Below are 13,232 nucleotides of genomic sequence, written 5' to 3' on the forward strand. Positions count from 1 at the left end.
CAGTTGTCACAGTCATTTAAGTACTTATCATGTAAGCATGAGAATCTAAGTCCAACCACCAGCACCCTATGTAACAAGGGCATCTGTAGTGGTTTGAAAGAAAATGACTCTCATAGGCTCACAGGGAGTGGCACTATGAGGAGCTGTGGCCTTGTTGAAGTAGGTGTGGGATTGTTGGAGGAAATGTGTCATTGGGGATGAGCTTTGAGGTCCAAGATGCTCAAGCCAGGCCCAGTGTGTCCCTGTGTCTTCCTACTGTCTGCTGATCCTGATGTAGAACTCTCAGCTACCTCTGCAGCACCATGTCTGCCTGCATGCCACTATGCTTCCCTCCACGATGACAATGAACTAACCCTCGGAACTGTGAGCCAGTCCCAATGAAATGATTTCCTTTGTAAGAGCTGCTGTGGTCATGGTGTCTCTTCACAGCACCCTAACATCACAGTGTACATATGTAATCTCAGCACCAGGGAAACACAGACAGGCAGATCCCTGGGCTTCCTGGCAGGCCTACTCAGTGAGCTCCAGGCTCAGTGAATTCTTGTCTCAAAAAACAAAACAAAACAAACAACAACAACAACAAAAAGGACAGTGAATCTTAGGGAAGACATCCAACATTAACTTTTTGGCTTCTAGCCTCTGTACATGCATTAGCACCTGTGCACACATACAACATAAACAAATACATATAAACCACATACACAACCTCAATTTCTAGACAGGTAAATTACTGAGATAGGTTCTTAAACAGGATTTAGGTTCAGTTTCAAGCACCTACATGGTGCTTGACAGTTCCAGGAGATACAACATCCTCTTCTGGCCTCCATGGGCACTATCCATGCATGTGATACACATACACACATATATGCAGGCAAACACTCATTCAAAAGTAAAATAAAATAAAAATTGGGAACAACTCATCTAAAATAAGGTAGTTAAGTGAATATAGAGGTTGAACAAAGGGTGAAATCAATCAAGACCCCTTCCATATTTCTAACTATTTGAGTAACTATAAATACATACTTTAGAAGCAGGACAAGCACAATGATGAACATGCTGATAAGGATATCTGACATCCAACTAAAAACATCAAATTCTGAGTACCAAAAAGTAAACATATAAAATCAAATAAAAATGCTAAATGAAATAAACCAGGCACAGAAAGACAACTACTGTAAGATTTCATTTACACACAGAATCTACAACAGCAATCTCATTGAAACAGAAGAATGGCTATTACCAAGGACTGTGCTGGTATGGAGAATGGGGAAATGTTAGTCAAAATGTACAATGGGATAAATTCTACCATCTGTTGTAAAGCATGGTAAGTACAATTGATGATAGCAGATGATATACTTGAAAAGAGCTAGGGAAGAAAATTTTTAGATATATTTTCGTAAGAATTTGAATATGTGAGGTGATGAATAGATTACTTTGATAACTCATTCCTTGCATACATATATTGAAACATCATGTTATATACCATATACATTTACAATTCTTAACTGGTCAATTAAAAAATATTAAAATAAACAATAAACTTTAAAGGGGAAAGGTTATTAAGATTAAACATATCAAAAGTATGCCTTGCAGAGTATTTAATGACACACATATACTCCCTGAAAATTAAGCTTCAGCAAGCTTATAATTTGGAGATTCAAACTAAAAGACTCCAAGAAATCCTATAGTGAAACAGTATATCCAATATGACCTTTTCAAAATGTATTTGATCTCCAATCTTTGCTCACGAGTCTCTATTAACAATAACAGAATTACTGTGATGAGCATATTCTGGCATCTACTATAGTACTGCATATATGAATATTACTGAAAAAATAAAGCTGAGTCATCATAAAAGACCAGAAAACATCATTTAACCTTTGGCTAAATTACAACAAGCAAAACAGGGAACAGCAAATTTTTGTCCTATTTATTTATTAAAATCATGTCAGAAATTCACAATGATATTTTGCTTTATACATCACTAATGGCATGAAATATTCACATGAAAAAAAATTTTTAAATTAATATAAGGAACCTATTGTTTAGGGTACAACATATAGGCAAACCAGATCATGTTTCAAGAGAATGCAAGTATATACATGTTTAGGATATTTCGTAGCTTTTCTAACTCTTGGGTAAGACATAGCCTAGGACATATCTAGTAGATGCCAAAACTTAAGTCTTTAATACTTGCATAGCACTAAACAGATTTCTACTGCATTATAAGGTGAGAAAAAAAAATCAGTGTCAACAAACTTTTAAGAAAGTATAGTCAAATCAATCAAAATAATCTAAAATGTTAAAAAACAAAAACACCTTAGATTGTGTCAAGCAATGGTGAATATAGGCATTAATATAGTTGCATACTTTGTGATATAATGATTTTTGTTAACATTTTTAGTAACTATTAAGCATCCATGTTTTATAATAGAGATCAATTTCACTAGGAGCATCTCATACAATAAGGTAGTTTATTTTCTCTTTTGAAACACCCACAGCACCATCTATAGGCAAAACTTTAAAAAGCATGCACTGAAACATTTACAGCTCTAAGTCTGTTCTTTAGCAATTCAACACAATATGCCTGTATGACTTCACACATATAAAGACTATTTCCATAAAAATACCTAAAAAGCCTTTAACTGTATTTAATCTCAAGAAGAAAAAGAGAACAAAAACAAAAAAGAACTAAAATTTACTAGAAATGGAGACACCAGGTGTAGAGGGAGAAGCAGTAGGTTTTTCAGGCCAGCAAGATGTCTCAGAGGGTCAAAGCACTGAGTTCAATGCTGTTACACAACCTACAAATGTCCTATGACATCCATATGCAAATGAGTAACCAACAAGCAAATGTAATTTTTTTTTTAGTTTTCTCTAATAGTTTTGTAAAATCAATGAGTCTCTTTCTTCGCACCTATCCCAACACACTCACACACACAAAACCACACGTGGCAGTAATTGTTAACAAGACCCGAAAAACCATTTTCATGTTAACGACTGTATCTGCTCCTTCCAAGTGAACTGTGTAGCTGTAATAAAACCTACCTCCAGCTGTAATTCTGTATACTTTCTCCTAAGTTCAGTGACTTCTTCTCCAGCCTGCATCTTCTTATATAAATCCAATTCTGTGTCAAGCAATTCTTTCTGCATCTGAAAAAGTCATTAATGTTTCAAATAACAATTAATATTCTGAACTTCTGTAAAATTTTTATAAGATATTTTTTCTCATATTCACTTACGTCATTTTTTTTTTTTTCTGTTGTTTTTGGCAGGGGTTAGTTACACAGTCAAGATTCTCCTGTGTTGGCCTCACAAATGTCAGGGCAAAAGGTATGTGTCACCATTAGAACCAACATTTCTTATCTAGTATGTGATATGCTACTGTAGTAAAAGTATCCTAATTCTTATTCTCATTGATTTCCCTAAAATTCATTGTCTATACCACAGCTAAGGTATGATTTCTATGAACTAATAATGTAGTAAGTTCTGGGGAAAAAAGGGGCTAACAAGCAATATGTAGTATTAGTAGGTCTTTATGAAGGTAAACGCATATATCTTAGATTTAAGGATAAAATACAAACTAATAATGAAGGTTACAAACAAGGAGTGGTGTATAGTGTATCAGGGGTGAGGTGGGAGAGAAGTCTCTTATGCGTATCTTTTTATGTACTTCTGACCATGTTGATAATAGTTACTGTAAAAAAAAAAAAAAAAAAAAAAAAAAAAAAAAAAAAAAAACTTAAACCAGAAAAAACTGAAAAGTAACAGAAATAGACCTAACTTTATCTAATTAGCAACATTTACAAAAAGAACTAGAAGAAAACCAACATCATAGTCTGACCTAATCTTTAATGGCAGTCAGTTTGTAAAGAATACAAATAAAATTTGAATCCAACTTAATTGTTGAAATCAGTACTGAAGCAATTTTGGAACTATTCTGAATGGATTGTAGGTCTATTTGAATGAATAAACTGATGTTATGAGACCATGTTGTCATTATGGAAATTGGCAGTAGAATATGAATTTTAAAAAAGAATAAACATGTGATTTAGATAAAAATTAGAACTATCGATGTGGTTACACACGCACACATACATGAAGTATAAATACTGTACCACCTGTATTTTATCGTTTGTTACCATTGGAAAACATCTTGCTCATTTGTTTGGATCATTCAGAATAGTATACCTCAATTTTTCCCTTTGCAAATTCTTCAGACAGTGATACTAGGTTACTTCCTGTCATTAACCTTTATATCACTAACTAGTTACAATACATAGCTCAAACTTCTTGACCATACAATCAAGTACCCATAGCACTTTGTCCCAAACTATCCTTCTAAAATTATCCATAATTATTTTCTAATAGCAGATTTCACAAGTGTTAGATGTAGGAGAGTTATGAATAGTCAGATTCTGAACAAAGTATATAGCCAAAAAAACCAAAAAACAAAACCTAAAAATAGTGTTTGATCTTTTTATTTTAAAGCTCTCTTTTTCTAAAGACTTATTTATATTTATTAGGTAGGGATGTTTTGGCTGCACAAGTATCTGTGCACTATGTGCATTTAGTGCACTTGTGGCCCAAAAGAAGGCGTGAGATCCTCTGGAACTGGAGTTACAGACAACTGTTAGCTGCCAAGTAAGTGAGTTGAACCTGGGTCCTCTTAGAGAACAACAAGTACACTTAACCACTACGCCATCTCTCCAGACCAATGCTTGATAGTCTTAATAAGTAGTCATGTGGCTAACAAAATAGAATACCTGAGTCTTCGTTTTTATACTTTTTGGAAGGCAGCGTCCAGGAGATGTAGCTTTGACCTCATCTTTCAACTTGGTAATATTTTTTGTCAAAACCTCTAATGTTTTCATTATTTCTGCTTTATCTTCAGACTTCATTGTTTTGTTTTTCTCCAGTTTTGAAATAAGCATCTGGCAAATTTTAAAACAGAATTGTAAGAGACTTATTCCTACTACTTGTAACCAAACAAATACAGCAAAACAGTTAAAAGAGTACTATTTTTAGTTGACTGTTCATGACAAAGCTGACAATCTACGTGTATAAAGATAGAAGAGCAGACTTGGTTGCTAACAGTAGCGTAATTACAACCAGTTGACTTTGCAAAGAACTTTACTATTAGTTGGCTCTCTTAGAACACAAGATTTGAACAAGATAAGGAAGGTGGGAAATCACATGGAATTATGTTCTCTGAGTTAAGATGGCTTCAGTTTTCTAAAGCATTGTGATTCACTTCAATGAAGTATATCCAAAATAAGAAAAGGCCGTATTTCTAATCTTAATGTAAATTTTTCAGACAGTCTTAATTTGTAGCCTAAGCTGTCCTCAAACTAAGGAATTTGATAGCCTCAGCCACTCCAGGAGCCAAGATTACAGTAATGGACCACTGTGCCCCAACAAAACATTGTCTCTGTAATTTTATATTTTTCTACTACATTACAGAACACATCAAGAACTAATTTCTAATTAAATATCATAAATTAGAGCAATCTGCCCCCAAAAATGTCATCCAAGAAATACCAGCCACATTAAGTAAGTTTTAAAGATTTACTTTATAATTGATATGTGCGTGCAGATACCCATGGAGGCCAGAAAAGTGGGTCTGGTATCTTGCAGCTAGAGTTACATGCAATTATGAGCCACCTGATACTGGTGTAGGAACCCAAACTTGGTCCTCTGGAATAGTAGTAGTAAATACTCTTTAACGACTGAGCCATCTCTCCATGTCCACATATAATTTGATTGTTTTATCAATCACATTAAAAAGATAAAAAGGGAAAAAGTCAAATTAATTCATTAATTTAGCCTAGTGTATCAAAATTCACATTTTAACAAAAAAAATTTCTGAGATTTTTTTTTCCCCTCCATACTATGCTGTGGGATAATGCTTTGTACACTGGTTTAATAAAACGCTGACTGGCCATTGTATAAGCGGGATAAGCAGACAAGGAGAATTCTGGAAAAAGGAAGGTTGAGTGAGGAGATGGCAGCCAGGGAGCATCATGTAATGGTACACAGGTAACGTGGCAATATATAGATTAACAAAAATAAGTGTAAGAGCTAGTCAGTAGTTAGCCTGAGCTAATGTCCAAACAGTTATAAATAATATTAAACCTCTGTGTGACTATTTTATAAGCAGACCACAGGACTGCAGGGCCCAGTCAGGACCGGAAAAACGTCTAGCTACAATACTACATCTTTGAAATTTGGCATGTAATTATCATTTTCATCTCAATTTAAACTAGACACATTCTATCAATAAGATGTGACTTTTGACTATTGTGTAACACAGGAGTAGAGGATCCCAAATTAGTGAAGAACTTATCAACAATGAGAAAAAGATTTCATTTCATTATTCGCTGACCAAACTATTATATAGTAATAGAGCCAAATGAACTTATTTTTCAATTCATGTTGATAACCAGTTCCATATAAACTACACCCACACTTTGTAAGTTTCTTTAACCTCAATGCTAATAAATTAATATAACAATGACACACTAAGTTTTTCACTTTTACCACTACCAATTACAGTAAATCTGCTTTTCACTATGAATTAAATAGGTTAAATTTAGTAAGAATAAGAACATTGGTAATTTTGCCAAATACTTGACTGTTTTACCTTCTGTGTTTCAATGTGCTTTTCTAAAATTTCCTGCTTCCTTTTTCTTACATCCTGCTGAAGTTTCAGTGCCTCCTAAAAGAATCAAAATATCATTTGAGTAATATCTAAAGATAGATAAAGATATATAAAGCAATACAAGAAAAGAAAGGAAGTTTTAATTGAAGAAGTATGGCAACAAAAGTAATACACTAAGTTTCTATCTGTAAAGCATAGAATATGTATGCTGTCAACAACCAAACACAAGAAACTTCCCTTCACAGAAAAAGGGGGTGGGGGAGAGTATTTATCACTACACACAGATCAATCCAACTAGTCTTGGGGTAAGTGCCTTAACACGCACACACGGGCACACAACATCACACATAAAACACACACACACACACACACACCCCAACTATAAGGGTCTTCCTGTGTGCCGATTTTATATGTTATACCACCTCTGCTTACCTGTTTCTTTTTCTGTGCTTCATTATTATCAACTGCAGGGGTAGAAACTAGTAAAGTTTTTTGTGCAGCCTTCAAAGCAGCTGGATTATACACCGTTTTTGTTAGGCCAGTAGATGTAGACAACACCTACCAACACAAATTCAATTTCTTAAGAAAAAGTGTTATCATTCATAATTTCTTAAGTCTTGCTTTCTCAGAAATTCAAACTTTAAAGTGTTTCTGCCTAAAACTAGCATGTTGAACTAAATGTATTATATAGTCACAATAACTAAATCACATTTCATGACTTGAATGATATGACTGATAATAAGCCCTAAAACAAACAAAAAATTCCTGGTAACTTAATATCTATAACAAAAAAGCAAAGTCGAACATGTAAACCATGAAATCAAAGGGGAAAAAAAAGACTGCTATTACTGTATTTCTCAGAAAATATTTGTGAATATAATGAAGCAAAAAAACAAAAACAAAAACAAAAAAACAAAGAAAAGCACAAGAGAAAAAGTGAATGTCATCCTACAAACACTTTAGTATAATCACTATAATTTATTGTTCCAAAATAAATGCAACAATCATTCTCCATTCCCTGCAGGCCACATTCTTCCTGCTTGGAGTGATCTTAACCTCTTAAGCCAAGTTCAGATGCAGCACAAGCCAAAGCACTAATCATTTTTCTTTTCTGTCCAATACTTACAGATTTTTATTCCTTAAGCCATGATATAAAAATAACATTCAATATTGTTAGGTAATATCAACTATTTAATAAAAACAAACAAACAAAACCTGATAGTAATGTCTTCCTATCTACACTGCAAGGCCCTTGAAACAAAAACCTAGTTTTTCTCTTCTTTGCGATCTTGAATATAAGTTTATTAACACAGAATTATGTGACTTTGGTTCAAGTAAACTTGAGAGGTGGGGTAATCTCAGTGTGCTCATCTATAAAACTGGGAGGTTCATCTTGATAGTATCTAAAATACAAACTCAATGAGCAGACATTATTTCTTCACTTGGTTTATCATTATACTGTTAGTATCTAAAACAGTACAATCACACATAATAAATAATAATAAATATTTTCATACCAAATTAAACAAATGATTATAGATTGAATACCCGTTAAAACACAAGGTTTAATTTTTTTTAAAAAAAGAGGGGGGTACAGTTCTGACAGGCAACGTCCTTCCTTCACTAAGTTCCATGAGGTGATGGGTTCTTAGAAAAGATAGTATCAACAGATTCTATAAAATCTAAACTAGTAACCATACACCATGGTTTTCCAGAGAAAATGTTATTGTTTCTATTGCCTTAAGCATTCCTGGGCTAGAACCTGACACATAAGATGTAAAAGTATAAACGAGAAATATTACCCTATTTTTTAGCTATGTTAACATCTGGTATAGCATAAATATAGCAATCTGGAGACCACTTTCTAATCTTCCATCATGAAATTAGAGGAAAAAAACATGGGCAACTCATTACTCTTCCAAGCACCTATGAATGTCTCAAAATCTAAATGAAATAAAAACTGTCACTATTCTACCTACAGAGAGCACACCTGATGTTTAAAAGGAAAAAAAAATACATATATCAAAATTTCATGTGTAACTTTCTTCAAGGTTAAAGACGGTCACATATCACTAATAAACATGAAACAGTAACTATGAAGTACCTGCATTCATTAGAATACAAAATACAGATTTAGTTTATAGTCTAACTTTAGTGACTATTGTGAGTAATTCTGGAGAATTTCTTTGATGCTAGTTTACTATGTAACAAATTCTAAAGTATATATTTTAAGTACTTTAAATATAATGTTTCTTCATATGAATTCCTTAACAAGTTAAACAGCTATGAGTAGAAAAAAATTTTCCACACTCAAATAACTTGGAAATGTACCACAACTATATTTTCTAGTATCATATATATATATATATATATATATATATATATATATATATATATATATATATATACACACACACACACACACACACACATACATATACACACACACATACATATACACACACACATATATAATAAAATAATCTTTTTAACCATTAGCATCTTTCTTACTACAGTGGTAAGGAGCAGAGCTTTTAAACCATCTTAGCATTTCCTATCGGACTCAGGTGTGCTGGCTCAATGTTTGTATCTGATGAGAATAGAACACTTCTTTGTTTCTACAAGCTTATAACCCCATCCATATTCTTATCCAGTGATTTCCTTCTGCAAAAATAGAATATATGATAAACTGTTCCACAAAACCTCAATCTCAAGGACTCCTATTTAAAATTAAACAATTAAAAAAAAACAGCAGCCGGGCGGTGGTGGCGCACGCCTTTAATTCCAGCACTCGGGAGGCAGAGCCAGGCGGATCTCTGTGAGTTCGAGGCCAGCCTAGGCTACCAAGTGAGTTCCAGGAAAGGCGCAAAGCTACACAGAGAAACCCTGTCTCGAAAAACCAAAAAAAAAAAAAAAAAAAAAAAAAAAAAAACCAGCAAAGAGCTTACATTTATAACTTTATTTTCAACAATGGTGAAACATGGTCCAAAGGTGCCAAGACTTAAGATTAAAATGTGTCTTGGATATAATGAACTGTAGGACTACAAATATTGCTTTTCATTTGAATCTATTGAGTTCTAGAGTTTAGGTACTAGAATAGTAAAGAATATCCACGTTTTTCAAGATAAATGTATCCAGACCTGGTGGCAAATGCTTGTAAATCCAGCACTTGGGAGCTGGAAGCACAGTAAAAGCCAGCCTTAGAACTACATATGAAATTGAAGGTTTCCAGTACAGTACTACCATGCTCAAAGCCCTGGGTTCAACCTCTAGCACTGTCAATAAAGAAATTAATAAATACATCTAAAATGCAAAGTGAAGAACGCCGACAAATCCAACAGACAAGACTAAGTTACAATTCCTAAGAATACAAACCACGGCCTTTAAAAGTAAACACAATGTTTTTCATGTATTGTAATTTTATATGGTGACATACTAGCTTAACTAATGACAATCTAATTGTAATCACCCATTGTCTCAACTGCTTGAAAGTTTATTTTGGATTTTCTACACAAATAATAATTATGTCACCTATATATATCAACAGTTTTATTTCTTCTTTTCGAATCCTTACAATGGTTTATTTCATTTTATAACTTTACTGTATTTGTTAAACCCTACAGTAAAAACTGAAAGTGATTAGAGTGGACATCTTTGTCTCATTCTTGAACTTGACAGATGGGGGACAGTCAATATGTTTCACCATTAAGTTTAATGTTAGTTCTGGTGGGTGGGGTGCAAACATTCTTCATCAAGGTAGGAAGTCTCTGTCCATTCCTACTTTGCAAGAGTGTTAAATATTTCACCAAATGTTCTTCTCCCAAGTCATGCAAGGTTTTCATTTTTCTCTTACAATGCTAATGTGGTCAATTAAACACATTTCCTGATGCATCTTGAGTTTCTTGACTAAATCTTTCCTGACCATGATATAGTATGTACTTTACATACCTTGGAAATTACTAATATTTTATTTGAACTATTTATGCCTATGTTAGCCTGTAATTTTCCTTTCTTATAATATCCTTCGCCAGGTTTTGGTAGCAAATATAAACCCAGAAGATGAGTTAAAAGGTCTATAATTTGCTATGCCTTTATTAATATCTCCTATGACCAAGACAAAAATCAACTCTCTAAACTGTTAAGAGGTTATACTCCAGTAATACATTTTTCTTTCTTTTTCATTTAGATTTATTTTATATGTATTAGTGCTTTGCCTGTATGTTACATATATGCACCATGTGAATGTCTGGTGTCCAAGAAGGTCAGAAGAGGGCACTGGATCCCCTGGACCTTCTGAAGTTAGGATGGCTGTAAACTACCATGTGTGTTCTGAGAAACGAACCTGGGTCCTCAACAAGAGCAACAAGTACTCTCAACGGCTGAGACATTTCTCTAGTTCTCATATCTCTATTTCTTATGTATAACATTCCCATCCATACCTAGTGTTAGTAAGTATAAAAACCAAACATTTTCTGCTAAGGATGGGAGGAAAAGACTATTCTGTAAAAAATAAAATTACTTAGGACTATTTAAGTCATCTAAACTTCATTTTTAAAATAACTGATGCTCAAACTGAAATTTAACAGAAAAGGATGTAGCTATGTTAAAGTAAGTAGCTCTAGCAGGTATTATATTTAAAAGCAGAAAAGAGAAACAGCTTAATTTTAAAAGTATCTGGGGCACTGAGGAAGATTAATATGCTCAATGTTTTTGATTAGGTATGTATCTAGTCAGTAAAACGGAATGTTTATTTACAATACTATTTAACAGCACATAGATAATGCATTCTATAACACTGGCCAAGTGAAGAATTCTGGTGAGAAGAACAATATTTAAAGTTTCATTTATAAAGTATTTTGAAAATTCTTCTAACAATATTAGGAACTTCTTGAGAACTTGCCTTAATCAATAGTAACAAATTTTGTCTGCCATGCATAATACATTGTGTGAATGTGTGTATCTCTTGTAAAATGGTTAAACTGAACTAATACCTGCACTGTCTCATATTTTGGTTGAAAGAACACTTAAAGTCATGGTTATTAACTGAGGTCACCTTGTTGTAGTATGTTCTGAAATCATTTTACAACCATTAGCCATTATCTTCATAACTTCCTTGCCCTGGAGCCCTAGTATCCATCATTAAAAATCCACGAGTTCAACTTTTAATCTTCCATATATGATAAAAGAATTAATGATCTTACAGAGAAACATTTTAAACAAACATCAAAGAAAAACTATTTACAATCCAGAATCAATTTTGGTAAAATCTCTAGATCCCAGAAAGTGTAGCCAATCTTTTAAATAAGTCAAATTTTCCTGTAATAAATAATCCAACAAAGTCTTCTCAGAAGACAATGTATTAAAAAATTAAGATAATAATGAGAAAAGCTTACTGTATTCTACCAATCTTTGGATTTATATTAGCAAAACTGTATATCAAATCAAAATTTAAAATCAAAAGGCTATGAGCATCTCTATTTTATAGTCAAGAGAACTTGTTTAACGTCATGGCTAAAGGAAAAACTGAAATGTTTACAAGAAATGTAGCTCAATTATATCACACAACTTCTCATTTAAAAAAATTCCAAATACAAATGTTAACTTTCATTATGAAAACAGAATAATATATATCTCGGATTTAAAAAATACATTAAGCCAGGTGGCAGTGGTACACGCCTTTAATCCACGCACTCAGGAGATAAAAGCAGGCGGTCTCTGAGTTTGAGGCCAGCATGGTCTACAGAGTGAGTTCCAGGACATCCAGGACTACACAGAGAAACCCTGTCTCGAAAATACCCAAAATAAAAAAATTTAAAATAAAATTTGAAAATGAACATCCTATGATGAATTTAGTAACTACAGCTGGTATATAGATACCATGACATTTGAATGGTGGGGTAAATACACTCCAGGAGAAGTACCACAAAGAAGCTAGAGCTAGACTGAGACAGCAACATCAACAAAGAGAAAAACGGTGAGCTAGAAAAGAAACTGGATGAGAACAAGACAGAAACCTTGGGTTGGAGGACACAAGACAACACACAAAAGTTCCCTCACGGCAGATAACATATACTGCACAGCAAAAGTAAGTAAGAACACTACTAGGGGGACGGGGGGCTATGAACTGTGAACTAAACAAAGTAATTATAGCCAATACATTCAAATTTTCTATAATAAATAAACATTGGAATAGTACTGACAGAATGGCAACAAGGTAAAATTTAAAGAGGAGAAAGACAAGACACCAGCTAAGAAAAGGCACCCAAAGCCAGAAAACTGAAGGCAGTAGAGAAAAAGTAGTAGACTATAAATACATGTACCGTGCCCTTAAGGCTTTAAGACTATACTACTCAGACAACCATTTCTAGAGGTAAGGACTAGAAATTAAAATGAACTTCTATATGGAAAATAATTCATTTTAGGCACTGACATGCCCAAGAGGAAGGTCTGATGCACACTGAGTTTCAAATTCTAGAAATGCCAAAGTTTACCAAAATAAATAATAAACAAAACAGTACTCTAAGAACAAATGGATGGCAGGTCAGCTAGATGCTTGATGCATTTTACCGTG

General features: G+C 33.5%; 1 protein-coding gene across 33 annotated transcripts in view; it reads right to left on the minus strand.

Annotated features, from left to right (window-relative positions):
- The window catches only part of Rbm26 (RNA binding motif protein 26), a 72,822-nt gene that overhangs the window by 24,518 nt on the left and 35,072 nt on the right, over positions 1-13,232 (minus strand). For all 33 annotated transcript variants that reach the window (XM_076545541.1, XM_076545540.1, XM_006977972.4 and 30 more), the window contains 4 exons: positions 7,094-7,219; positions 6,644-6,718; positions 4,767-4,934; positions 3,049-3,153 (listed from right to left, as the gene is read on the minus strand). In XM_076545541.1, the coding sequence (XP_076401656.1) occupies positions 3,049-3,153; positions 4,767-4,934; positions 6,644-6,718; positions 7,094-7,219 (474 nt within the window). The remainder of the gene's footprint in view (positions 1-3,048; positions 3,154-4,766; positions 4,935-6,643; positions 6,719-7,093; positions 7,220-13,232) is intronic.

The sequence above is a fragment of the Peromyscus maniculatus genome, chromosome 9 (assembly GCF_049852395.1).
Source record: "Peromyscus maniculatus bairdii isolate BWxNUB_F1_BW_parent chromosome 9, HU_Pman_BW_mat_3.1, whole genome shotgun sequence".
Lineage (NCBI taxonomy): Eukaryota > Metazoa > Chordata > Mammalia > Rodentia > Cricetidae > Peromyscus > Peromyscus maniculatus.